The following is a 27,843-nucleotide window of genomic DNA, read 5'->3' as shown; positions in this document are numbered from 1 at the left end:
AAGCCCCGCGGCCGCCTATCGCGCGAGTCATGCCGGGCACCTCGTCCCCCTGTCCTCTCTGGCGGAGCTGCCTGGCGGAAGCGGGAACGTCGCATCCTGAGGTAAAGGTGCACGGCATCCTGGGACATGTAGTCTGGCCGGGGCTCGGACGCCCCCTCGGATGAATGGGACCGAGGCTGACTGCGAACTACAGCTTCTTGGCAGCGTCGGTGTTGGCCGCGGGAGAAGGGGAGACCGCGGCGGCCCCCAGTGAGAGCGGCTTTCCAGGACGGTGCGATGTGCTGCGCAGCGAAGAGGCAGGAGGCCGGCTTCCTGGGGTAGCGGTGTAGGCGGGCGCTTACTCTGTGCGCTTGCTTCCCCAACCCTGCACCGGCCATGCGCCCGGCCTTGGCGGTGGGCCTGGTGTTCGCAGGCTGCTGCAGTAACGTGATCTTCCTAGAGCTCCTGGCCCGGTGAGTGACCCGCTCGGGCCGCACCCGGTCTCCCGGGGCGGGGCGGAGGAAGCTGGAGGAGAGGTCCCCCCGGGACGCGCCCACGCCCTGTCCCCACCCCGCCGCCCACGGAGCCCGGGGCAGGACGGCCTGAGCGCCCCCAGCAATCCGTCCTGTCTGGGCAGCCTGGGACCCCGCTGAGTCCGCTGCTTCCCAAAACTGCGCACCGGCCGCAGTCCCGCCTAACAGTTTCAAAGCATTCCTGCGAGGGGAAGACTCAGGGTGTTGCTGTCGTCACCCCTTTTCCACACTCGGGGGGTATTGAAGTCTGAAGAGTTTTTCACATGACCAGTCCAAGGTCGGCAGAGAGCTAGTGTCAGAACCAAGGTTCCTTCACCAAACCACTCTCTCTTCCTTCCCATCCAACTCTAGCTCTTTTTTCGATCCTGTTAAATGGCACAGGCTGGACTTGAGCAAAGGTTTTTGACTTGTAAAGCAGTCTGACTTTGTACATACTGCAAAGAAAGTTTTATTTTTATTACGGCATCCTGCAAAGCATTTGCTTTATTGGCCTTGGAAATGGTTATGAGTACTTTGCCCAAACATACATAAATGATGCGGTAGAACAGATTTTTATGTAGAAGATCAGTCCACGTGACCCGAGAGTGCTCTTTGAGGTGGCTTGCAAAAAGACAAAAAAAAAAAGCAAGTAGAAGATCGGTCCAAGTGACCTGAGAGGGCTCTTTGAGGTCACTTTGAATGTGCAAAGTTCAGTGGATAGAAGCTATTACAGAAGAGACAACAGGTGGTGTGGAAAAGCCTCCAGGACTAAAAAGCTGGGTTGTGAATTTCACTCTTGGCTGCGTCGTCCACTGGCTGTGTAGCCCGTCAAGTCACTTAGCCTCTCTTGGGCTCCTTTTCCTGGCAGTAAAACAATACCTATAGTGTTCTCTAGCTCGTGTTTCTGAATCTATACATTACAAGCTGAGTATCCTTCATTTGAAATGCTTGGGAACGGGTGTTATTTGGTGTTTTTTTTTTTTGTTTTTTTGTTTTTTTGGATTTGGGAGTATTTGCATATACATAATGAGATATTTTACGGATGGTACCCAAATCTAAACACAAACTCATTTGTGTTTCTTACACACCTTATACACATAACCTTAGCTTGAAGGTAATTGTATACAATATTTTTAATAATTTGTACATGAATTAAAGTTTGTATACGTTGAGCTATCAGAAAGCAAAGGTGTCAGGTGTGGAATTTTCACTTGTGGCATCATATCAGTGCTCAAAAAGTTTCGTATTTTTTAGAGCATTTCAGAGTTCAGATTTTCAGATGAGAGATACTCAACTTGTATCTCTGTTGATCATCCGAACAATCCTGTGCAGAAGATTGGTCAAGAATTATAAACTGTTTTACTGAAGTGGAAATGGTCCAAAGAAGTTAGGTGACCCTTCACTACTTGTAAGTGGCAGAGCCAGAAATGGGACCCAAGATATCTAAGCTCCTGGTCCAATACCTTTTTCAACCTCCCTGCCAGTTTTGAACTTGAGCAGCCCATAGATTTTGGTCATCCAGTTCTTCATGTGGTGCCTACTAGAAGTTTATTTTATTTGATATCATTGATTAAATCATCCCAAAGCAACCAGTTTACTTAAGGTAAACTCTGTGTGGGGTTAAGTTTTGCTGTTACGGAGCTTGACATTTTATTGTACAGAAGGTGTTGATAAAGATCTGTTATTTGACTTGGGAATAGGTGATGAGGGATAAAAAATGAAAAAAAAAATTGTATCCAACTGTAAATCTGATACACTTTTAAAGGAAGGCCACTTTGGCAACAATTGATTTGAAAATATAAAAAAGTTGGCCAGGCATGGTGGCTCACACCTGTAATCCCAGCACTTTGGGAGTCCGAGGTGGGTGGATCACGAGGTGAGGGGTTCAAGACCAGCCTGGCCAATATGGTAAGACCCCGTCTCTACTAAAGATACAAAAATTAGCTGGGCCTGGTGGTGGACACCTGTAATCCCAGCTACTCAGGAGGCTGAGGCAGGAGAATCGTTAGAACCCGGGAGGCGGAGGTTGCAGTGAGCCGAGATAGCACCATTGCACTCCAGCCTGGGCAACAGTGCAAGACTACGTCTCAAAAAATAAAAAAAGAAAATATAAAAAAGTGATATCATCGGGCCAGCCATGGAAATGAAAGTCAGGGAATAATGGTAATATTTGTGTTGAATATGCCATTAAATTAAATCTTGCCAAAGGCTGTATGACATGAGAATATGCAAGCAACTGAATCCCCTCTTTACTAGTTTGTGAGCCCTTGACTGAATTACTTGATCTCCCTGAGTCTGACCCAACTGTAAAAGGGGGTGATGGTGATGATGGTTCTACCAGCTTCACAGAGTTTTGAAGGATGAAGTGAGATGCGCATGTAAAGCCTAAAGCACACTTGTAGGGCTTCCCATTCTGTCCAACAACTTGGTTTCAATACAGATATATTTCTTTAATATATAAAAGAAAGATATATTTCTTTTTTATATATTTATGGTCCTACAAAGTCGTGGACAAATCTAATTTTATAAAATATTTTCATGCATTATAGGAGCTTCTATTTAAAATATTTTGAATAATTTGTAAATAAATCATCACTTATCTTTTTTTTGTAAATCTGCATTTTTTGCATAAAACAATGGGTTTTCATAAAGTGGTGAGGAGGTGCATTTATTAAAATAATCAGTGGTGCACCAGACTGAATAGAGCCTTTTCCTAAGACAAGTCTCCACTTCTTGTGTTACAGATCAATAAAATAAGAGCTAGTTGAACCAGATGGCCTTAAGGTTCTTTCTAGATATGGCCTTGGAATTTGTGACTTTATCTTGGGACATCGCAGTGGAAGGCCCATAAATTTTTATAGCCTAGGAACTGTGCTTTTTATATTGGCTGGCTTGGAGCCATTAGGTGCCCTAATAAGTAGCAAGTATAACACTAAATATAAATGCTAAGTGACTTGCAGGAAGAAGAGGACATTTTTAACCATTTTCCCTAAATTGGAAAACAAATTTAGGCTTTTCTTTCTGATTTTTATCCCTATGATTGGGACCAATAATAAAACACAATGCAGTGGACAGAGCAGATAGGTAGTAATGGACGAGTGCGTTGATATTCCTCCTTAGGGAGCTTACATTCTACCTTGGAAACAAGATATACACACACCAGCTAACTAACTAGGCAAGATATTGCATGCCTTACATCAGAAAAACAATCTGAAACATTTTTTTTCCTATTTTATTTTTCATTCAAGTGCCTGATCTTGAATTAGTTTCCTAAATTCAGCAAAAGAAATGCAAACGGCATAAACGATCTGCCCAATTCATTCTCTTCAAAGTTGCATTCTTTTTTAAATAAAAATTGGAATTTTTGCCAAGAGAATTCAGAGTAAGAGAAACTGTTTGCAGTTAGTGATTACAATTCCTGAGGAACAGAGCTCAAGAAAACAAGATTAAGGGATCCAAGTTTTTACTCTGAAGTTTTAAAATGAATTATTCAAGTTAAAACAAATAATTCCATTGGTAGCTATACAACAGTGTGTTTCAAAAAGGCTTCATAAGTTGCGCTTTCAAAAATTAAATTATTTGAGTACATTAGGGAGATTTTTAAATTCTATAGAAATAGAAACAAAAAGTAGATTAGGGTTATTGCTGGACTGGGAAAAGGAAGAAATGGGAAGTGACTCAAAATGGGAATAGAGTATCTCTTGGGAGTGTCCTAACATTAGATAGTGGCAATTATTGCACAACTAAAAACCCATACCAAACCCCACTGAATTGTAATAATCATAATGCTAAGGGTAACCGCAAATGCCATTTATTTGCCGTTGACCGCTGGGAGACTTACCTGACGCAGTGCAATGGGACCCTCCGCGTCTTTAGAAATGGAATGAAATGGGCATATCAATACCCACCTCTATAAAATAAAAAGTACTAAGATGCCCTTTTTAAAAATCCTATAGCGAATACACATGTCATGTGAATCATTTTTTAAATCTCTTTTTATCTTTTGTAGAAATTATAAGATTCTAGATCACATTGGAACCCTCACATTCATTCTCTTGCTTGAGTAAAGGTGGGTCACTGACCCGAAAGTGAGAGCAGAAAGGTAAATGGGACATGGTCTGTCCCATCACCATCCCTGCTAAGGCACTGGCTTCTGACGTCCTCCTTCTTCGCATCTGGCTCTCCCATATTGTCATCTTCTTGGGCAGGGATCTAGTCCCATTCAAGTTGGGGGCTCCCTGGAAGCAGCCACCTAACTCTACACATAATTGAGTCTTGATAATTGTTCTTTAGTTGACTTGGCCTAAGCTTGTTAAAGAGAACATAGAAGGAAACTTTGAAGCCTCTTTTGGATTACCTCTTGTGCTTGGCACTTACATGTATTTTCTCATTGAATACTCACTACAACAGTGAAATCAGTTTCATTTTAGAGATGAGAAAACTTAGTCAACTGGAATGCCTTTTAAAGGCTGAAGACCTTTCAGCATGCAAGATCCTAAATACTGGTCATCATATTTGCCTTTTTCACTCTGTGGCAGGCACTGTGTTAAGTGCTTTTCAGGGATGGCTCATTTACTCTACAATAAATCAGAGATAGGCACTCATATGGTTTCCATTTTAAAGATAAAAACACTAGACTTAGATAAATTAATTCACTTCTGTCACATAGCAAGTGACAGAGCAGCATCTCGCATGTCGGTGTGTACTTTTAAGCACAGTGGAGCATAGTGGTTCTCAACCTTGTGTCAGCACCTGAGAACTACCTGTGCATTCACATACACAGCGACACATGCACTCACATACACTCTCAGCCCTTTCCCTGCACCTTGACTGGTATTTCTCCAACCTGGCTGCATGTGACAATCAAGTGGAAAGCTTTTAAAAGTACAGATTCCAGGGTCCTACCCCAGACTAATCAAATTAGAAGTGGGAGAGTGAGCCTCTTTGGGTAAATAGGTTTTTTTGTTGTTGTTGTTTGTTTTTGAGACAAGAGTCTTGCTTTGTCACCCAGGCTGGAGGGCAGTGGCATGATCTCGGCTCACTGCAACCTCCACCTCCCAGGTTCAAGTGGTTCTCCTGCCTCAGCCTCCCGAGTAGCTGGGATTACAGGCATGCACCACCACATCTGGCTAATTTTTGTATTTTTAGTAGAGATGGGTTTCACCATGTTGGCCAAGCTGGTCTCGAACTCCTGACCTCAGGTGATCCACCTGCCTTAGCCTCCCAAAGTGCTGGGATTGTAGGCGTGAGCCAGCCACCGTGCCGACCATTTGGGAAACAGGTTTTTAAAAAGCAGAGTAGGCTGGCCCGAGTTCCAAAGCACCGTGCTAGGAACCATCTAGAGTTAAAGTTCCTTCTGTCACTCATATTTAGGCTAATGGTTTTAATTAGGTCCTTGAATGAGGTAAATGTCTTACATGATTATTTATGGATTCCTGCATTTAGCCTTGTCCTTTGAACATAAGAAGTGCTAAAAGAGAACTTGTTGAATTGAATAGAAAGCAGTTTTCAAGGAAACCTTCATAGGCAGCAGAGCTTAAAGAGTAGCAACAGTTCTGCTTCAGTTAGTAAGCCTAGCTCTGTAGAAGAATGGCTCATGCCTGCATTGTCTTATTTTTGTGCCTAATGGGTATATTTAAGGACTTGTATATCTTGGCATTGCTGTATAATACTAATACCAATGGAGAATGGAGTCATTTCTGGTAAGTAGCAGTATATTAATATGTAATAATACAATTACATACCTCTCACCAGCTTCAGGTAAATGCCTTTGGTCAAGATGAAAACACAGAGGCCGGGCGTGGTGGCTCACGCCTGTAATCCCAGCACTTTGGGAGGCTGAGGCAGGTGGATCGCAAGGTCAGGAGGTGGAGACCATCCTGGCTAACACAGTGAAACCCTGTCTCTACTAAAAAAAAACAAAAAAATTAGCCGGGCCTGGTGGCAGGCACCTGTAGTCCCAGCTCCTCGGGAGGCTGAGGCAGGAGAATGGCATGAACCCGGGAGGCGGAGCTTGCAGTGAGCCAAGATGGCACCACTGCACTCCAGCCTGGGCGACAGAGCGAGACTCTGTCTCAAAAAAAAAAAAAAAAAAAGGTGAAAACACAGAATACGAAGGCGGGTGAATATTGGTATTATAGGAAATCTGGAAGCTTCAGGAGAGCAAAGATAACTGCTCACTTTGTTCTTCTTCCAGCGATTGAGCAGAGCTGAATGGAAGACAAGCTCAAGAAAACCTGAACATTTTAAATGACTAGTTTTCAGAGTGCCTCAAGATGAATGTCAGGAGGAAGTTTTTAACTTTGTAAATTTGTTCCTAACAATCACTGTTGAACGTGGGGAATCTTCCCCAACTGTTTCACAGATCACTAAAGAGACTCTATTGAATTCCACAAACATTTTTTGAGTGCCTAATATATTCAAAACACTGGGTTAAGGGCTGTAGAGAATAGTAGACTACGGCAGTGTTTTTCAGTCTTTTGTTCATTATGCCTCCTCCAGAATACTTTTTAGACGTTGTTTTCTTAATCCCTCCCCTGCCATAGATATAGTGTGTACTGGTTCAGGTACTGTATGTATATTTGTACTTTATTATTATAAAAAGAGTAAGATATCTCCCCCATCCCAAGAACCAATTTTGCCCCGTTGCTGGGCACCATTTAAAGTAATGTTCCTATCATCAACACTGGGTCCATTTTTCGTTTGACAGCAGTCTTGGTGATTCCTGGTCAGGAGGGATATATAAACATTCCAGGAGACCTGAGCATATTTCTGTCCCTGGGCTTTGCTACCTAAGCTGACTGGGATCCTGATTAAAGACCTTTCTGGTGAAGCAAAGATCCCAATAAGAACATATGACCAATTTCCTGCAGTTTACTAGGAAAGCTGTATCGTAGTTCTGGGAACAAGTGTGTCGTCACAGTAATTCTCACTCATGGCCTGATACACGCAAGGAAGAGTTAAATAAGAAAGCTTGACATTCTTCTCTGTGAGATCAATGCTAAGTATATGTGATCCAAAGGCTATGAACATTGAGATAAAGGACAGTGGGTAATTGAAATCCATCCACGCTGTTATTCTGGCCCTCTAATTAGAATGCATTTTAGTGTTCTGTATCTCAATTTTTGTGCCTTCACCCCCTCTTTTATTATTCACTATACAGGAAGCATCCAGGATGTGGGAACATTGTGACATTTGCACAATTTTTATTTATTGCTGTGGAAGGCTTCCTCTTTGAAGCTGATTTGGGAAGGAAGCCACCAGCTATCCCAATAAGGTATGGTACATTAGAGTCTCTTTTAGCTTTTGGATTTTTTAAGAAAGTAAAGAGGTGGTACCTGTATAAAAGGAGGATGAGACATTCTTTTATAAGATTTATTTCAGAGATACCAGTAGAATAATAAGTCATTTTCTGAATTTAATATGTTGTGAAAATCCGGGGTACCTACTTCGAAAATAAAATTTCTGCCACAAGATTTAAAATAACCATGATGGAGACAGGAGTGTGTATGTGTGTGTGTTCTTATTTAGTATAGGATTAGTCAGAAGGCCTAGTGTGACCACAAATTTTGTGCTGTCTTCTGTGTTGGTGAAGTTATCAAACATTCTAAAAGGGGAGTATCCTTGTTTCTTCTTAAAAACGAATGGCTTTTGGAAATAAATAAAGGTAGTAGTTACATAACTTTGTGAATGTACTAAATGCCACGGAATTGTTCACTTTAAAACGGTTAATTTTATGTTACGTGAATTTCACCTCAATTAAAAGAAAATGAATGGCAAGCAAAGTCAACATTTGTTGATGCCAGACCTGTAGTACATTAGTCCAAATGTGCATAATTGTACTCATGGGGCCAAATAGAAAGCAGGGCAGTTCTTATGTTAAACAGTGTATTGAAAACTCAGCCTTCTTGCTGAGAGTGACTTGAGATAAAAGTGTAATCCATCCAGTTGTGAGTATTTAGTAGGATGATGTCACTTACTCCCATTTAGAGCGACATTCTGGTATGAATATATCCAAGTATGAAGGCAAAGGCCCATCTTTGTTGGTTTTCTTTTGCAGCATTCTTACGTAGCCTGCTATAGAAAATCTGGCTGAATTTTGTTAATATTATACTTTTAAAGTTCCCAGTGCGATGCTAAATATTCCAGATACTTTTAGTTTTTCATTGGCTTTAGTATCTGCATAAAACTTTCTGCCCCTAAAGACCAGCATTTATATTGCAGTAAAAGCCCCAGCATTTCTTGACTCCTCTGGCCCTTTCCTGCCTCTTCCCACTATCTCTCCCCATTCTCTCCACCACTAGCATAGATCAGGAAGTATACCCTGTCACCATATCTTTTATAATAGCATCCTAGCTGGCTGACTTCCCTGCCTCCCACCTCTTCATCCGTCCATTTCACTTAATATCATTTTATCATGTCGCCCCACTCTGTGGTTACCACGATGTTCTGAATGATGTCCAGACTCCCCATCCTGCCCTTTGAGGGTCTCTGTGATCTTGCCCTCATAACCATATTCTCATGCATGTCCTATGTGTGTTGGCCATTTTATTTTCTGTAGGTGGAGCCATAAGCAAAATTTTGCTCATGTCATTCATCCCCATCCACAATTTCTAGGCAAGCAATGTGGAATAGTTAAATTAATTACCCTAAAAGACCTTGACAAACTCTGTAAATGGCACCTCTTCAAGATAGAACTAAGAAAATTTGGCAAGAAACTTTGTAAAGTCGCTGATAGTATATTATTTAGAAGCTGTGAAGAAGCTGTTGCTGGTAATTTTGCATGTGTGTTCATTGTCAAGTTCCTCAGACTTTCCAGACTATATTAATTCAGCCTTGGCTTGACTGCCTGTTGTGGTGTATGGCTCCACACCTAACTAGCAACGCAGAATGGGTTCTTTCAGGGAAGATCACTTAGGACTCAGTGCTGTCATATCCTTCAGATGTGCAAAGGTGGAAAATGGTTGGGAATCTCCAAGATCAACATTTCCTGAAGAATATGGAACCACTTATTTGCCTTTGCCCTGCATTCTTTAGCCATTTATTTTAAATGCTATTTTTTTCTCTTACTCAATATAGTAAGTGAGTCATATGAAATTTCTGACATTCAACTCTTTTTGACCTATAAAAACGGCAATTTTATATGGTTTGGACCAATACATGTAGAAGGCATCTTATGTATTTTCTGAATCACAGTGATGACATACAAATGTAAAATTATTTGTGTAATTCATCTGTTCGTAATTATTCATTTGTATTTATCCCTTTAAGTTATTAGGGTTACTGGATTTTTTTTTTTTTTTTTAGTTTTTGTTTCTATTATTTTAAGACCTATAAACTTTCAAAAAACAGAGACCCTGATTTTAAATAAAAATCTGTACAAGTCAAACCATGTCCTCATTAATTTGGAGGCCACTAGTTCAGAATGCGGGAGAATTTTAGCAGCTGCTAGGCTGAAAATAATCCTTAACTTAGCAAATACTTTCTTTAGAAACAGCGAAAATTAACAGTACAAACAAGTGTATAGAGGAGGTATTTGAGAAAATCAGCCATTTTCAAGTTCTTCAGAGGTATATGAAAATTATTTACAAAGAATCAATACAATCATTTTAAGTTGCTATATATACTTGAAAATTTTAAAATAGTGTTTCTTTAAATGTATTTTATAACTTAGATTTTCCCATGTTAGTCTGGCTTTGTGAAGCATTTTGATATGTACTTAGTAGTTGACATGGCATAATAGTGATGCAATCTTGCAACGCAGAGGAAATAGGCAAAATGCCTTTTTAGCCAAAAATATATATTTCCTATACTTGATTTTCTTGAAATCCTAGATTCTGTTTGATGAGCTGTTCTGTCTGCATTTCAGGTACTATGCCATAATGGTGACCATGTTCTTCACCGTGAGCGTGGTGAACAACTATGCCCTGAATCTCAACATTGCCATGCCCCTGCATATGATATTTAGATCCGTAAGTGCTGCCGGATCACGTGTATATGTTCCTCTGAAAAGTATAGTTAAGTAGATCGATTGAATATATGGCAGAACTAGAAGGTTCTTGTAGTAAGTGGTCTTGGGTAGAAGAATAGGTTTGTGAATGCGTGAGCAAGGGTGGCTTTCATCTGAGAAGTAAGGCAAAAAGAGAAATCTCAAAGTGGATGGTTTACTTTTATTCTTCTGAGGTCTAATGAGTGATTAATAAAAAGAAAATTAAATTTTCCCTAGGAAACTGATTTTACCTTCATTTTCCCTCATCTCTTTGATTTTATATTCAAACATGCTATTAATGTTATTTAACTTATTTCTTATCTCTTCTTCTTTCATAAAAGTACATTTACTTCTAGAACATGAAAGAGATACTTGTCTTTTCTGATTTTTTTTTTTTTTTTTTTTTTTAAGCAGAGACTTGAGATAATAAAGGGAAATTCTTGATGAAGGTAGGGTTTCTCCTAAAGCACTCCAGGCAAAAAAGGCTGATAATTGTGGTGATAACATTTCCATGTGGTCTGAGATTTTTGTGAGATTGTACTGTTCCTGAAGGGAGTTTCCAAAGCAATTATAATAAGGTGACCTTCAAAGCATTGAAAACATAGTGGACTTTCAATAAACACCTGTTGATTGATTGTCACCTTTTTAGAGAACAGAGAGATCCTTGCATGACTTTTTCCATTAAAACTGGTCAGGGGCTGTGCACAGTGGTTCAGGCCTGTAATCCCAGCACTTTGGGAGGCTGAGGTGGGTGGATCACCTGAGGTTGGGAGTTCGAGACCAACCTGATCAACATGGGAAACCCCATCTCTACTAAAAATACAAAATTAGCTGGGCGTGGTGGCACACGCCTGTAATCCCAGCTACTCGGGAGGCTGAGGCAGGAGAATCGCTTGAACCTGGGAGGCAGAGGTTGTGGTGAGCCAAGATCGCAACATTGCACTCCAGCCTGGGCAACAAGAGCAAAACTCCGTCTGAGGGAAGAAAAAACTGGTCGGGGGTAGAAGGTGCAGGTAATAGGGAGAAGCTTATTAAAAGCTCTTATAAATTAGGTGATGGAAATTTTGACAAAAATAAGTCTATGATATCATTTATTCGTGCTAGCCCTGGCTTCAGCACTGAGCAATTACAGTTGACTCTTGAACAACATGGGTTTAAACCACGTGGGTCCACAAATATGCAAATTTTTTTCAAACAAATATGAAAATACAGTATTCACGGGATGCAAAACATGCCTATAAGGAGGGCTGATAATGACTATATCGAGAATTGATCCTTTTTATTCTCATTGTCATCTTTAAAAGGTTTTTTAAATATATATATATATATATATATATATATATACACGTATATTTTTGGAGACGGAGTTTCGCTCTTGTTGCCCAGGCTGGAGGTGCAATGGCGCGATCTTGGCTCACTGCAACCTCCACTTCCCGGGTTCAAGGGATTCTCCTGCCTCAGCCTCCCAAGTAGCTGGAATTACAGGCAACTGCCACCACGCCCAGCTAAGTTTCGTATTTTTTAGTAGAGACAGAGTTTCACCATGTTGGCCAGGCTGGTCTCAAGCTCCTGACCTCAGGTGATCCGCCCACCTCGGCTTCTCAAAGTGCTGGGATTATGGGCGTGAGCCACCGCGCCCGGCCATCATAGTAGATTTTTATGGTTTATACTTTTGCCATCATAAGAACAACTAAATCTTTACTAATTATTCATCCTAGCTTCCTTCATTCCATGTTTTTTCCCCTTGCCCATGTTCCTATTCTCTCGAATTACGTTGTTTTTTTCCTAGTGCACTAAACCTCTCTGTTACTGTTGTCTCCTTTTGCAGGGTTCTCTAATTGCCAACATGATTCTAGGAATTATCATTTTGAAGAAAAGGTAAACAATACACTTCTATATTTTGTGTATGGAAATGATACCCTGAGCCCCTGTCCATAAGCTAGTCACCTGGATTCCTTGTCCCAAAGTTTGCTTCTGGCCATCTACCTCTTTTCTTAGTTCTTTACCAGTGAGGCCCAATCATGCAATGTCCTGAAGCAGCTGATCAGGTAAGAGGCCACACCTGTGGTGTCTCTGTGTCGAACTGAATAGCTCTTGGCATCACTGAATTTTAGTGTCACACTAACCTGCGAAGCCAACTTACAAAGATGATAGAGAGGTTCACTGTGCAGTATGGTCACCACTAGCCACGTGTGACTATTTAAAGAAATAGTCAAAATTAAAGAAAATTAAATATTTAGTGTCTCAGTTTCATTAGTCACGTACATTTTTTTTTCTTTTTTTTGGAGACGAGGTCTCACTCTGTCATCCTGGTTGGAATACAGTGGTGTGATCTCGGCTCACTGCAGCCTCCACCTCCCAGGTTCAAGTGATCCTCCCACCTCAGCCTCCCAAGTAGCTGGGACCAAAGGCATGTGCCACCATGCCCGGCTAATTTTTTTGTATTTTTGGTAGAGATTGGGTTTCGCCATGTTGTCCAGGCTGGTCTCAAACTCCTAGTCACATTTTCAGTGCTCAGTAGACTCACAGAGCTGGTAGTGACCACGTTGGAGAGCCCAGATGTGGAACATTTCTAACATCTCAGAAATTCCATGGGATACTTCTGCCCTAGAAGATGCTTATCAGTACAGCATAGCAAGCTAAGGAATGGTTGTACATATTAAAAAGGAAATTCCTAAAAAGGCCCAAATAGCCAAGAAGATGGAATGAAAGGTTCAGGACTGTTCTTTGTGACCATCACCAATGGCTCTCTTTGGGACAGGAGCAGGGGGGACAGGAGCAGGAAATACCAGAAGTACCTGGGATGCTTTTTCAAAGTATTTGTCTGTCACCTTCATTCTGAGCTTCACCCCTCACTCCTAAGGAGGAAGGATGTTAGCAAGAGACAACACATACAGTTTGGGAAATTTATCAGGGAAAGTTCACTGTTAAGACCAAAATTATACAAGTCGATGGCAGCGTTTCAATGTATTTGATATCCAGCCCCAAGCTCTCTATACATGCTTGGAAAGTAGCTGTAAATTCAGAATGTGAGAACCTAGAGTTTTTAAGTATTAAGGGCTGTGTCATAAAAAGAACAATTGTCCTGTCCTACTAGGCTCCGTATCATGGACCCTTTATCTCCTGAGGCTTATGAATTCCCTGAAAAGTACTACTGTAGTTGATTTCTTTCTTCTTGGTTCTCTGCATTTAAACATATATTTATACATATGATGGTCAGGTTTATTACATTTGAAGTGATCATCATGCTTCTTATAGTGTGGAATTCGCCTTGGGACAGGCCTGTGCTCTTTCCCAACCTTTGATTCTGGCTCATAACAAGGATACAAAAGAACATGTTATAAGAGAAATTGTATTCTCCTGATAGTGCCCCAAAATGTTAGGGGTCTTTCTCAAGCATCTGTTGCCCTTAAGAACTTGTTCTGAGTGTGTCATCTTGCATCTATCTAAGCCTTTTGACTCTCTTTTCTGTGTGTATCTCTTTCCCATTGAGCAGGAATTTCCATAAGTTAACTTTCCAATAGAGTGAATTAGTAACTTCTTATCTCCTTTTATCTTGGGTAGAAGCCCCTCAAGTTCATAGTGTGCTCCTCATTCCAGGATTTGAATATCAAATTTATATTCACCTTACCCATGCCTTTATTATTATTTTTGGCCTCAGTTGTAAACCTCTTCAGCGTGATCTTTCCAGACTGAAGGGTTCATTATTTTTTACCATACCTCCGCTCGTACCTGCCTCCTCCCCAACCGCTCCCTAGCGTGGTCCTCTTGGCCCTTTTAGTCCCTTTCTCTGCTCATTAGCTAGTTCTGCTGGCCTTTTATGAGGTACTGTGACCAGGACAATACTATGTATTTGAGTAGAAAACCTGGGATGGTTCATCTTCTTAATTTCTTTTAATCCTTGCCTGAGGCCTTTTGCTTGATCACCAAAAATCTGAGAGGGTGCTAATGATACTAGCTAATGTGAAATGTTACTGTTATTACAGCCCATAGTTCTATAATCTGAATATCCTTCCTCTTATCCAACTATGCCAACATTTTAAAACAACGTTAAGTCATTCAGAGATTTAAAAAAAAACAAGCCTCCCCCAGAGAATGGATGATTGGATTATTTTCTGAGCATTGAATCCTGCTGCTTGCACCTGATAGCCTGTTCTTCCACTCGCACAGTGTGTCTTAGGACACAGATTTGGTCTCCCTAAAGACAGGAAAAGCAACAGATCCTAGTAAGGACTGGGTCAGGCTTTCATTTGGACTCTTGAGAGCAGAATGCAACATCACATCTGGTCTATTTCTGTTTTTGTCTCCTGATGAAATAATCGATTGGTCAACAAATTGTTGGAGACAGACTAAACAGTACTAAGGAAAAGTGTTGGTTAGAAACCAGTCAGTCTCCTGATTCATTCATATGCATACTTCTGTGGAGTCTGCTGGAAAGTAATCCTGTCTGTCATACTTTAGTGATTTGTACTTTCATGCACCATCTGACTGTAAATATCACTGGGAAATTCATATCTGTGCTTTCCTAAGGTGTTTTTCTTCTTTTTTTTCTTTTTTGCAGATACAGTATATTCAAATATACCTCCATTGCCCTGGTGTCTGTGGGGATATTTATTTGCACTTTTATGTCAGCAAAGCAGGTGGTAAGAAGCTCACAAATTATTTTATGTTCACTACTTGCTATTGGGGCCCAGTTACCAGGCAATTAATACAATTCAAATTTTTATGTAATACAAAGATTTTGAAAGAGAAGAGGGGAGGGAAATGGGTAACATAAATGTTTCCCTTGTATGTCGGCACTTTGCACGTAGTTCTGCTCTCTGTGTCTAATTTATTTTCTTATTTCCTAGACTTCCCAGTCCAGCTTGAGTGAGAATGATGGATTCCAGGCATTTGTGTGGTGGTTACTAGGCAAGTACAATAATTATAATAAAGCTAATTGCCTCTGCAGTTGTGTTTGCTGAGTTTTCTCCTAAGAGAAATGTTTCTTGACAAGAAGCTTCAGCTAAACAAATTATGCCATGGAAGAGAGGCACCTGGGATCATATTTCTCTGAACCTTAGCGTTCAAGAAATGAAAAAAAGAAAATGCCCCCACATTCGTGGCAGTATGTTCTGCAACATGGATCCATGTTTTTCTTGGTTGCCACTGGTGTAGAAAGAAAAGTGTGTGTCTACTTGCACATCACACCCTTTGAATGTCATCCGTCTCTTCACGATCCGTCTGCCGAGTTGAAGCTTCTGCAAGAGGGCACGTTAGAGCAATTGACTCTTTAAATTTCCGAGGGACTCATTTCTAAAGACTTATTTTCTTCAGAGGTTAGCTGTTCCATATGGCAGTGTTCCCAAACCTGACTGATCATCAGAATCTCCTGGGGAATTTTTAAAAATACAAGGATCTCTGTGGAATTAAATAGGCAGCTCCTGTAGAGCTTTGTTCTCACATTTTTTGATATGGAGGTGAGACTCGTTCCAAGGGCTTTCAATGATAACAATAACAGGTTGAGACTGACCAAGTGGAAGAGAAATAGCAGTGAAAGAACTGTGTTCTCCTTGCTTCTTGGCTTTGAAACTTTATCCCTTGTTACTGTTTGTAACATAGAAAGATCCTTATGTGCTATTAGAAAAATACTCCATAAGAAAAATTTGCAAAGGATATGAACATATAGTTCATGGGGGAAATAGTAGTACCCAACAATTTTAGGTTCAGCCTCACTAGTCTAGTAGTCAGAGAAATGCAAATTGAAACCCAAATGCAATACCTTTTTATGTTGGCCTATCATACTGGCAAGATGATAAATGGTTATCTCATTGCTGCTGAGGGTACAGTAAGACAACTATTTTTATATAATAAAAATAGTTTGGGTATAAATGGACACAGCATTTATGGAAAAATATTGTGTATTGTATTTTTTAAATGTCCACAGCCTTTGACTCAGTAATTCCACTTATGAGGGTTTATCCTAAAATATATCAACATTTGTTTAAAGATTTGTATACAAGGATGTACATTGATTTTAATAATGAAATAATTGGAAATAACCATCCTCATACATTTAAGTGTGCTACATCCATATCATAGTCATTAAAAGCATTCTTTTGAAAAAATTTTAATGACTGATTTGAAGCAAAATTCCAGGCAAAAGCTCATGAAAAAAGCAAGATATAAAATTCCATATGCAATCTGATCCTGTCTTAGTGTTAAAAAAATTTACATAAATGAATATATAAGGAGATGTAGAAAGCCGTAAAGGACTAGATGGTAATAATGTATTTTTATTTCTTTTTACAGTTTTGTACATGTCCTACAATTAGTTCATAATATTTGCAGGACTTTAAACCATAATGTTCTTCAAGACAAACATCTGGAAATGAACAAATGCAGACATCTTGTCACCTGATGTTTGTTTTTTAGGTATTGGGGCATTGACTTTTGCTCTTCTGATGTCAGCAAGGATGGGGATATTCCAAGAGACTCTCTACAAACGATTTGGGAAACACTCCAAGGAGGCTTTGTTTTATAATGTAAGCAACTTCCTGAACCTGGGAACATGAAAATTCCTAAGTTGTACAATGTTACTTCAAGTGAATTATTAACATTCTCTGATGTAGTTGAAGGTGTATTATTGGTAGATGGCTTTGAGACCCACAGACTGAAGCAGTTTTGATGGGATGCTCTGGTGGGTTCCGAGTCACAGTTCACTACATGAGATGATCACGATCAATCAAAGCAAATTAAATTGTGTCTGCATATTTAGCAAATCCTTTTGTGCAGAAAGACTATATGTTTAAATTTCTCCATTCCCTGTTGTTGAGGAAAGGATGCTGGCTCCATTGTTTGCTTTGTCTGTGATGGCCCTCAGACCCTATAAGGGCAAGAACCATAATTTGGGGGTTAATATCCTGCCATACAAGGTGAAGTGGTCAAGAAGCACTGTATACATTTAACTTAAGTCTAACTTGCTTTTCTTTGTATTGCTGTCAAACAACCTGTACAACTTTTAATCATTGTAAAGCTACTCTAATTATTCTATAATGTTTTTGCACTTACATTTATCTGACCTGTTTCTTTCCATAGCATGCCCTTCCACTTCCGGGTTTCGTCTTCTTGGCTTCTGATATTTATGACCATGCAGTTCTGTTCAATAAGTCTGGTGAGTTTGGGGTTAGACAGTAGAATTACCTGACAGTTTCTGAGGCAGAGTCTCAGTTTTACTCTTGACTTGACCTCGGCCTTTTTCATAATCCTATTCAAATCATGTGTTCCTTTCGAAAATGTCTCCATTCCACTTTCCAGTCATTGAAGCAGCAAAAGCTTTTACAGGGGTTTCTCAATTATTTACAAAGGAAGTAAAAGAATATCTTCGAGTTTTCCATTTTGCTTTGGAATTTGTGTGTTTGCATTTGTATGTGAAATGTTTGATGTTTTGAGAATGCAAATGAATACTTATAGCACACTGCAGAGACTGGAGCCCTGCGAAGTTGGGCAGCCGTCCAGCTCTCTCAACTGCTGTTTATCCTTCTCTGCCATGAAAGGCAGAGCTGCTCTCAGATCCAGCCCAAGCTGCCATGGAGCAGAGCAAGAGGGGAACTCAATGATGACAAGGTTTTTCTCCTAGTTACAGATGAGATAGGCAGCAGATGAATAAGCAAAATTAGTTTCAAGCGTCTAGTGTAAGTTAGCTGTTACTTTTTAAACTGGCCAGTTAATAAATTAGCTATAGATTGTCAGTTAACTTGAAAGGGATCACTTATATGATCTGATTATCTACTAACAGAGTATAATATAGACACATTGAACACACAAGGAACAAATAAACGTTTTTAAAATCAAGGCTTTATGTTGCACACACCTCAAATGCTTAAGTGCATTTTGTAGAATGACAGTAGGTGCTCAGTAAACATTTGTTTGCTATCTGAGCATGAGTTGTGAAGTTATGACTATTCTCTGCATTTATAGCGTTGCCTCTCCCATTTGCCCCATCCCCCAAAAAATGTGAAGGTAGTGTGTAAGAGTTTGTAAGGCTCTGAATTACTCAAATAATCATTTCTTCATATTAACACAACAGTTTTTAAGATCTCTGAGAAGTCCCACGTAGCAAAGAGCTATTGAAATAAAAATGTTGTCAAATTCCACGTGATTGATTTAGTTGTTAGAATGCTGCTTCTAAAAATCACAGGGCTAGGTATTCATGATAAAATGTTTTACGGAATCTGCCTTCAACTTCTCCAGAATCATTTCCAAGTTAAAGATACATTTTCCTTCTCTTGCTTTCCTTGAGATTAAGTGTCTGAGATCCGTGAATTTTCCAAGAGAGCTAAATATCTGTCAAAATATTTTAAGTGATATTCATTGTCTCCTTCCTTCAGAGATTCTGTGTATCTCTGAAGTTATTAAAAAGTAATCACGTTTGTTAACTTCCTTTTCATTTCAATACTTGCTAAGTATATCAAAGATAATAGAATACCAGATTATTGGCATTGCCCACTGATCCAGAACTAAGTTTCAAAAATTAGTCTTTATGTGTATGCGTGTGTATGTATATATGAGACATTTTATTGGTGAAAGAAAATTAATATTTCTTACCAGATCTCAGCATCATTGTATCAGAATTTCTTAAATTATGCTGTATAATTCAAAACCTGAAAAAAATTTAGTAATACAAAAAAACTGAGCCATTAAGGGTTTCTATGTCTGTATTCTCTTTCATCTTATTTCCTCCCACAAATTTACTGTGCAAGTGTCATTATATAAAGCTAACATAAGAGTGAGAGTGTGTGTGTGTATGTGTCTTTTAATAGAGACAGGACCTCCCTGTTGCCCAGATTGGTAGATTGGTCTCGAGCTCCTGGGCCCAAGGGATCCTCCTGCCTTGGCCTCCCAAAGTGCTAGGATTACAGGTGTGAGCCACTACTCCTGGCCTAAAACTAATGTAAGAATATATTTAAAGTTATTCACAGTTCCATCAACCTAGACATCTGCCAATTTTATTTTTATTGATTTTCTTCTAGACCATGTCTGTTTACAGAGATTCTTACATAACTGTAATCCTTGTGTGGATATAATTTTATATTTGTTTTTTACTTTTTTTCTGAGTTTTTTTATGTGGCTATAAAATCTCTATGATTTTTGTTTTTATCAAATGTACAGTGCCTCCTCTAATGAAAGTGCCTTTGTTTATGTAGCCATTGCACCATCATTGGGCATTTGATTTTGATTCAGAGTTATTCTTTATTATGTATAGTACTTTAATGAGTGCAGAACCTTTTTCTTCCTTTGAATTAAACTAGGATTAATTCTGAAGGATGGGTAGGAATACTTTTACAGACCCTTAATAAGGATTATGAAATTGATTTTTTTAAAGAATGACGCCAAGTTATACTGCCACCAACCTGTGGCTGCCAGTTCCATTACCAACTTGCCAGATTAAGATATTATTTATACATTTTGAATTGGCTAGGCGCAGTGGCTCAAGCCTGTAGTCCCAGCATTTTGGGTGGCCAAGGCAGGCGAATCACTTGAAGTCAGGAGTTCAAGACCAGCCTGGCCAACATGGCGAAACCCCGTCTCTACTAAAAATACAAAAATGAGCCAGGTGTGGTGGTGTGTGCCTGTAGTCCCAGCTACTTGGGAGGCTGAGGCACAAGAATCACTTGAACCTGGGAGGCAGAGGTTGCAGTAAGCTGAGGTCATGCCACTGCACTCCAGCCTGGATGACAGAGTGAGACTCTGTCTCAAAAATAAATAAATAAGTTTTGAATTGCTAATTTTGTAGCTATAAAATGGTACAGTCTTATTTACTTTGGAATTCTGTAATTACTAGTGTGATTGAACATATTTCCAAACAGTAGTTGCTAGCCGCCTTTCCTCTTGTGTTGAGTAGTTAAGGCTGTCTATATCATTTTATCATTTTCAACTTTTCTGTGCTTCACAGTCTTTCTTTGTAGAGTGAGGTACTATTCAGGCAAATGGTAAAACACTTCCTTAAAAATTAAAACTATTATTTGTTTTAAGAAACCAATTTAATGACTTTAGTGGCTGCTATAGACTGGAGTCAAGGCAAGTGAAGTGATGCGTGATCCAATTCTATTTGCAAGGAAGACAATGTTGCTGTTCCTATTATGTTCAGTCTGTATTACCCTGTTCAAAATATGAAAAATTCAGCTGTGAAAAAGCAATATGGCTATATCCTCTTGTAACCTCCACAGAGTTATATGAAATTCCAGTCATCGGAGTGACCCTGCCCATCATGTGGTTCTACCTCCTCATGAACATCATCACTCAGTATCCTTTGGACTGTGCTGTCACCCTTATGTCATCATCAGGTTCTTTTGGCACAGGAATGGTCATTCTTTTCTTCTAACAGTGTGTTGACTTGAATCTGATTTTCGCTGGATTTATTCTGCGGTAAGCTGGAGACAGAGACCCATTCAGGGAACTCCTTGTAGAGGGCAGAAGAGATGCTAGTGGTGCAGTAGGTCAGTAAGGCACAGGGCAGCAGGAGGAAGTGCTCTGAGTAGAAGTGTAGGAGTCCGTTGATTGATAGTGGCGGGTGTGGTGGCTCACGCCTGTAATCCCAGCACTTTAGGAGGCCGAGGCGGGCAGATCACTTGAGGTCAGGAGTTTGAGACCAGCCTGGCCAACATGGTGAAACCCCATCTCTACAAAAATACAAAAGTAAGCCAGGCATGATGATGGGTGCCTGTAATCCCAGCTACTCCATAGGCTGAGGCAGGAGAATCGCTTGAACCCAAGAGGTGGAGGTTGCAGTGAGCTGAGATCATGCCATTGCACTCCAGCCTGGACAACAGAGTGAGACTCCATCTCAAAAAACAAACAAAAAACTACTGTATAGCATAAATCATCTGTGATTTGTACCTGTGATTTTTTGGTGTCCTAAGATATTTCCAGTGATCACAAGCTGCTGCAAAGTCCTGAAAGAAATTTCAAATTACCAGCTACTTAGGAGGCTGAGGTGGGAGGATCGCTGAAGCCCAGGAGATCGAGGCTGCAGTGAGCTTGATCACTCCACTGCACTCTAGCTTGAGTAACAGAACAAGACCCTGTCTCAAAAAAAAAAAAAGAAATTTCAAAGTAATCAAGTTTTCGTTTTTTAAAATGGTTATTTCGAATGACCTTACTTTCATTATAAAAATAATTATGTCTTTGAAATAGTGAAACGAATCGAGATTGACCTCATTCCTCTGAAGTCAGCTCCTAGATTTGCCAGAGTCCCTTTCTGGAGGAGGGGATAGAAGGGCTGGAGGCAAGATAAATAAAGGTGAATGGGATCACCCTTACCGAGAGCGTCACCCTCTGTCATTATCTTGGAGGTGCCTGTCATTGTAACCATAGGAAGACTCCAACATAAGAATAACTGGGGGTTTTTTAGGCGGTTTCGAATTGGTACCCATAAATGGAATGGCAGGACAGGAGTTGTTCTGCAGGTTCTCCCCAGGAGGAGCCTCAGAGCTGCCGTAGCGGACCTTCACATTTTCTTAGAATATGAGAAGTTAAACCAGGGACCATGCCAGAAGGTTCTCTCACTGATCCCCCAAGTACAGTCTACAGAAAACTACCTTGACTCCACTCCTCCAGGTACGTGTGCATCCGGGGTGTGTTTATCCTCACCACGGAATGCGCCTCCCTCACCGTCACGCTCGTCGTGACCCTACGCAAATTTGTGAGCCTCATCTTTTCCATCTTGTACTTCCAGAACCCTTTCACCCTGTGGCACTGGCTGGGCACCTTGTTTGTCTTCATTGGGACCTTAATGTACACAGAGGTGTGGAACAACCTAGGGACCACAAAAAGTGAGCCTCAGAAGGACAGCAAGAAGAACTGAGGCCTGCCTGGAGTACGTAGACCAGTGTCGTCATGAGGGAGGGACCCTGTGAAGGTCTGACCACCGTTTCGCTTTTGTTAATGCCGAGCTACCCGCAGTGCTGAGCCAGCCGTGCAACAGGAAATCTTCAGGAGGAGGGGACTTCTCACATTGCTCAGACTGACACATGTAGACTAAATAGAAACCCCTCAGCCCTAAAATAGAAAAAAGAACAGTTCTGGACTATTGAACAGCCCATTCATTTATTTCTGTTTTGTTTACCGACATATTCAGTATTATTCTTGTTTTCTGAATTCTGAGTCTCCTGAACAAAAGGCTTACTATCCATGGTCTTGGAAAAGATTGTCCCTTCTCTTGCTGTTCTAATGCATCTCTGCTACAGCAGTCATTGTCATCCTGTGACCTTATCCCTTTTGTCTCCCATCACCTTTTCCTTCTTCAGCAGCACCTCACGGTCAGTCAGACGCTGCAGGCACCACCATCACCAGGAGTGGCCAAGTAAACCGAGACACCAGTAACAGCAGGGCTGGACTTCCTCCAGCATTTTGGGAAGGAAAGAGATGTTCCCCTGAGCTGATTCCCAGTGACAGTGCAGCAAGACTAGTGGGACTCCTCTTTCCCACATTTTGCTTTTTTTTTTTCTATGCAAAAGTCAGATGCTTCTATCCATTGCTTTCTGTGATTAGGGCAGCCCTGCAGCATATCTCACAGCAGACACAGTGTTCATAACAAAGAAAGGTTGTGCCAGGCACGGTGGCTCACGCCTGTAATCCCAGCCCTTTGGGAGGCTGAGGTGGGTGTATCACTTGAGGTCAGGAGTTCAAGACCAATCTGGCCAACATGGTGAAACCCCACCTCTACTAAAAATACGAAAATTAGCTGGGTGTGATGGCACGTGCCTGTAATCCCAGCTACTTGGGAGGCTGAGGCAGGAGAATCACTTGAACTCGGGAGATGAAGGTTGCAGTGAGCTGAGGTCGTGCTACTGCACTCCCGCCTTGGTGACAGAGTGAGACTCTATCTCAAAAAAAAAAAAAAAAAGAAAGGTTGTTATGGATGGGACACCCCTGAAGCCCATTGCCTAGGCCACAGTGGTGATGGCAGGATGGCCCTGCTCAGCACCGCAAGAGCCATGGCTGTCCCTGTTGGCCCAGCCGGGCACTCACAGGGCAGAAGGGTGGGTCTCAAGTGGGAGGATAAGGCTTCACCACCAGGAGATTCCCCTCTACCCGATGACTCTGATAGAGTCACGACCCATCAAGGGAATGCATAGATGGAGATATATAGTGTGTGATGTGTAAATCAGGTCAAACCTCAACGACAATTGAAAGTTGTTATTGTCCTATAAGGTATCTTAGCATTCTCGATGGGTATTGAGGATGGTTGGATGTGCTTTATTGTGTGTGGAAACATGCCTCTCTTTGCTAATCATTTCAGAGGTCCAGTTTTCCTTTCACTGGACAATCTTGAATAGGAGGAACGCTGTTGCTGTAATATGCGTAGCTTGTGTGTGCTCTTGTGTAGTCTGTGTGTGATCAAAGGGCACGGAAGTGGCTGCACTTTCACATCCCTTTTCTTTACTTAGCTGGAACCTTACATACCAGTACATGCTCCTCTGTAAGCAGCTGAACTCACCGGCCACTTCTCTGTTTGCCTATAGACAAAGACTGTGTGTGTGTGTGTATGTGTGTGTGTGTGTGGTGCACACATTGTGTTCTTAAACTGAGACGTGGCTCTGCAGGTCTCCTGGGCTCATTCCATGGTGTGGTATGTTTATTCCACTGTCCAGAGCTATTCTCTGATGGATTTGAGCAACAGTAGTGGAGATAAATGTCCTAGAGTCACCAGGTCGCTTGGAGAAGTCATTTAAGCTGCCTCGGGTTTTTGTTACTTAAAATGTGGATATTATTTCTCCACCTAAATCACTAAGTTTACAGAGTAATAATGTGTTGCTCTGGACATTGACAGCTTTCTAGAGCCAGTAATGGGCTCTTCTGAAGGATGCTGAATTAGAAGTGAACCTATTCATAGGATCAAAAGCCACTTGCTTTGAAATATGTAGAGTTCCTCAGAATTGACGGTGCTAGAAATATCCAAGTGTTAAATAACCTTTTAAAAGCAACAAAAGCTACTTTTTTCTTACCACTTAATAGAAGAACCTGTCCCTAGAGGCGACTTCATTGCTATGGATCTGGAGTCTCTGAACTCTTAATAGGATGCAGCCTCACATACCTAATGTCACCCATTTTATGTTGATGAAAACATTACAAGTTTTCATCATTGGGTATGTGTTGATGTTCGCAGACAGTACTTGGGCCCGTTAGGTTTTAGCGTCTGGTCTTAGAGCATGTGTATTCATCTCAGCGTGAATACCTCAGCCAGTCTTATGGATAGGAGGCTATGTATGGGCAGGGAATAGATTAGATTAGAACACTCACACAAGATGACCACATATAGAAGCAGAAAGCCCCAAATTCCCTGGGAACTGTTTTTTCTCTAGTAGCTGAATATAAGGAAATATGTCTAATGGACACCAGTTAATACTTTTTAAAACTACTCTTTAAAAAAAAAAATACGTTCCCCTTGGTTAACTGATTTTTTAATCCAGGGTGGACATTTTTTCAACCTTTATTAAAAAGACAAATAAACTATTTTGTAGAAGATCAGACTCCTACTTAACTGGAAGAGACATGTCTATTAAATGTCTCTCCTCTTTCTCTGGGTCAAGACCATGTAATTTTATGCTTCAGAGATGAAGATACTGTTTGTTTACAAAGAGTTTAGTTTTTAAGACATCCAAAACTCTATGCTAGAGCAAAAATCAAATAGCAAAGGACACTAGCCAGAAAATACAGTGTGTGTGTGTGCACCTGTGTGCCTGCTGAACAACTTGACAGTGTAACAGATAAGGTAACAGAAGATGGTGGATATTTGAATTGTATTAGCTTAATGTCTACATATCTTTGGCCAAAACTCTATTGTCATATTAGAAACATGTTATCTTTTTCATGTTTATTAGTAATTTATTTTTGATTCTTTGTTTTCTTTTTCATCCAACTAAAACAACTGTAATGTACTTGATACATTTATATCAAGTTCTAAAGTATTTAGACAAATCCAAATACTTTGTTTTTAGTTTTTTCCTCCTTTCCATCCTGTTAACCACAGTGAAACGCTGCAGTATTTTGATTTGGTCAGTGCTACGGAGGAAGACCATGAAAGCTGAATTGGTCTGTGCCACCCAGAGTAAACCTCTTCTCTTCTTCTGGAAAGATGGCGTGATGTTTTTCAAGGATTCTAATAAATATCCCGCAGTCATCTCCTGAGCAGCTTTCCTCTGTTTCACTTCGGAACTCCTTCCCCCACTTTCTTCACTCCAGTTTCTTCACTTGCAGCGTTTTCTGCTAAGAAAGACCTATCATCTTGTATCTGTTTATGCCTCTCTTCTTTGGGGCCCCTGGATGTTTTTGTGGATTTTTACAGAGTATTTATATCTGCACAGCGTGTATTTTGTTATACATTCTTACAAGCATTGATATTGGGGGGTACATTTATAATAGTGAGAATATCTGGCAGAATGTGTGAATGCCATATCTGTAGATGACGATGAATGTGAAGGGTTAATGTAGAAATGTTTGTTTATTCTGTTACAGCTCAAAGTGGAGGCTGAGAATCTCTACCACCATTCCCTTCTCTATTTGAGAATCTCTACCACCATTCCCTTCTCTATTTGGGAAACAATACTTTCTTATTTTGCTATTTTTACCTTCCCATTAACTGGCTTCACTCAACAGTGCCAGATACCTATGGAGAGGGGAAGTAAAACACCTTAGGTCAGGAATAATTATAAACCAATGAGTTAGCTCAGGGCCGGTGGACATGTTCACTGGTGGACCAGTTGGCATTGACCTAAACGGACAGAGAAATGCACATGGAGGAGAACTACGTTGAAATCAAGATCCTATGTCTGTTGTATTTTCTCTTTGCCTGGAGTAAATAGCATTATAAGTCATTCCACCCTTATTAGATAACCAAAGCATATTGGTCTCAATAGCTTTCTCCTGAAAAATGTGATTGAATCTTACCTGTAGCAGTTCACTCTTAAGGTTGAAAGAACTGTCAATATAGATAAAATCCATTCCTTATTATTATTGATTGGTGTGACATTTGAAAATGTGTCTAAACAATATTTGTAAGTAAAAGAACCAGTCATAAGCCTCAAATGTGTTCAGTGTGTACCAAGCTGGAATGGGAGACTGGCCCCTCTTGGCTTTAAAGTAGCATGTTGTCTTTTTCTAGCAGCTTCTTCCTAGTAGACATTCCAGGGATGGGAGGGGCCAGGGATCATGTCTTACTCATTTCTGTATCGCCAGCCCCTGGCATAGTGTCTGGCTTACGTTACGTGAATAAATGAATGCTTGCCAAGATCTCTTCTTCCCTCAAGTTTCTGGAAAACCTGAGGGTTCGTGATACCTGTTCCCACTCCTCATCAGCGGGTTGGCAAGAAAGCAAATAAGGGGAAACATTCTTAACATTCCAAGCAAGAGAAGGAAGAACGACTATTGGGAGGAGGTACACCAGAGATTGCTCAGTGTGCAGCCTGCTACCTCACTTTTGGCTCTGGATTGCCTGGTGGTAAAAGGGAAGAGTATTATGTAGTTAGCACCTTACATATTTGATGCTCAGGAAGAAAGTGCAAGAAGATTCCTAATAGAACATTAAAGATTCTTAAAAGTTTTTGAAGTAGGCTGCTTGGGGTGACCAGCCCCACCCTTACATCTCCATAGTTGGTACAGTTAGCTTGTAGCAGCTGAAGCTGATGCCTGGAGATCACTGTCTGTCGGTCTGATCTCAGTATCATACTGAGACACCTCCCCTGAGCCTTACCTACTTAAATTGGTAACCGTCCTACCAAAATTTGTCAATTTTAATCAAGTGAGGCAAGTTGCAAGGGAGCCAGAGATACGTGAAAAAAGAAAAGCAGAAATACTGATACTTTCTAAGAAAGAAGTTGTAATAATTTCTTTGGCACATTGACTTACTGATATCTTTTGAAATGCATAGACGACTCTTGTGAACCAGAGAGCAGTAGTGGTTATTCCCCGGCGCAATAAAAATGCCTTTGTGTATCACTTGCGATTGCCAGTCATTTCTGTGCCAGTTGCTCTCATTCCAGAGAATGGCCTCATTCTCCAAAAAAAAGACGATGATTTTAGAAGTAGGATTTCCTAACAAATTATGTGGTGGGGAGGGATGGCAGGGATTTTATTCATCCTGTCTGAGCTCTTGATACAGTATTACCATTAGGTTTTAAGAACAAAGATGGGGGAGGAGGGAGTAGAAAGCTGAGAGTACGTAGAACAGCTACAAGACATTAGTGGGTATTCAGATTTTGAGCTGTGTAAATATCAAACATCGGCTTCCAGCCTTAAGAGTTATTTGTGCAGAGAGTTAAGGAGGAATGGGAGATTTTGTGAATAAAATGTTTTGCCAAACTGAATGAGTCTTTTTGCCATTAT

General features: G+C 40.6%; 1 protein-coding gene across 1 annotated transcript; it reads left to right on the top strand.

Annotated features, from left to right (window-relative positions):
• Positions 1-27,824, top strand: SLC35B4 (solute carrier family 35 member B4). Its single transcript, XM_003813454.6, has 10 exons — positions 1-452; positions 7,654-7,767; positions 10,360-10,462; positions 12,308-12,357; positions 15,041-15,122; positions 15,330-15,390; positions 16,894-17,003; positions 17,557-17,632; positions 20,688-20,763; positions 22,078-27,824. The coding sequence occupies exons 1-10, from the start codon at positions 376-378 to the stop codon at positions 22,322-22,324; spliced, it is 996 nt and encodes a 331-aa protein (XP_003813502.1). The 5' UTR covers positions 1-375; the 3' UTR covers positions 22,325-27,824.
• Positions 27,825-27,843: the final 19 nt, after the last annotated feature.

The sequence above is a fragment of the Pan paniscus genome, chromosome 6, assembly GCF_029289425.2.
Source record: "Pan paniscus chromosome 6, NHGRI_mPanPan1-v2.0_pri, whole genome shotgun sequence".
Taxonomy (NCBI): Eukaryota; Metazoa; Chordata; class Mammalia; order Primates; family Hominidae; genus Pan; species Pan paniscus.
Note: the sequence above shows the minus strand (reverse complement) of the source record. Positions and strands in the feature narration are given on the sequence as shown.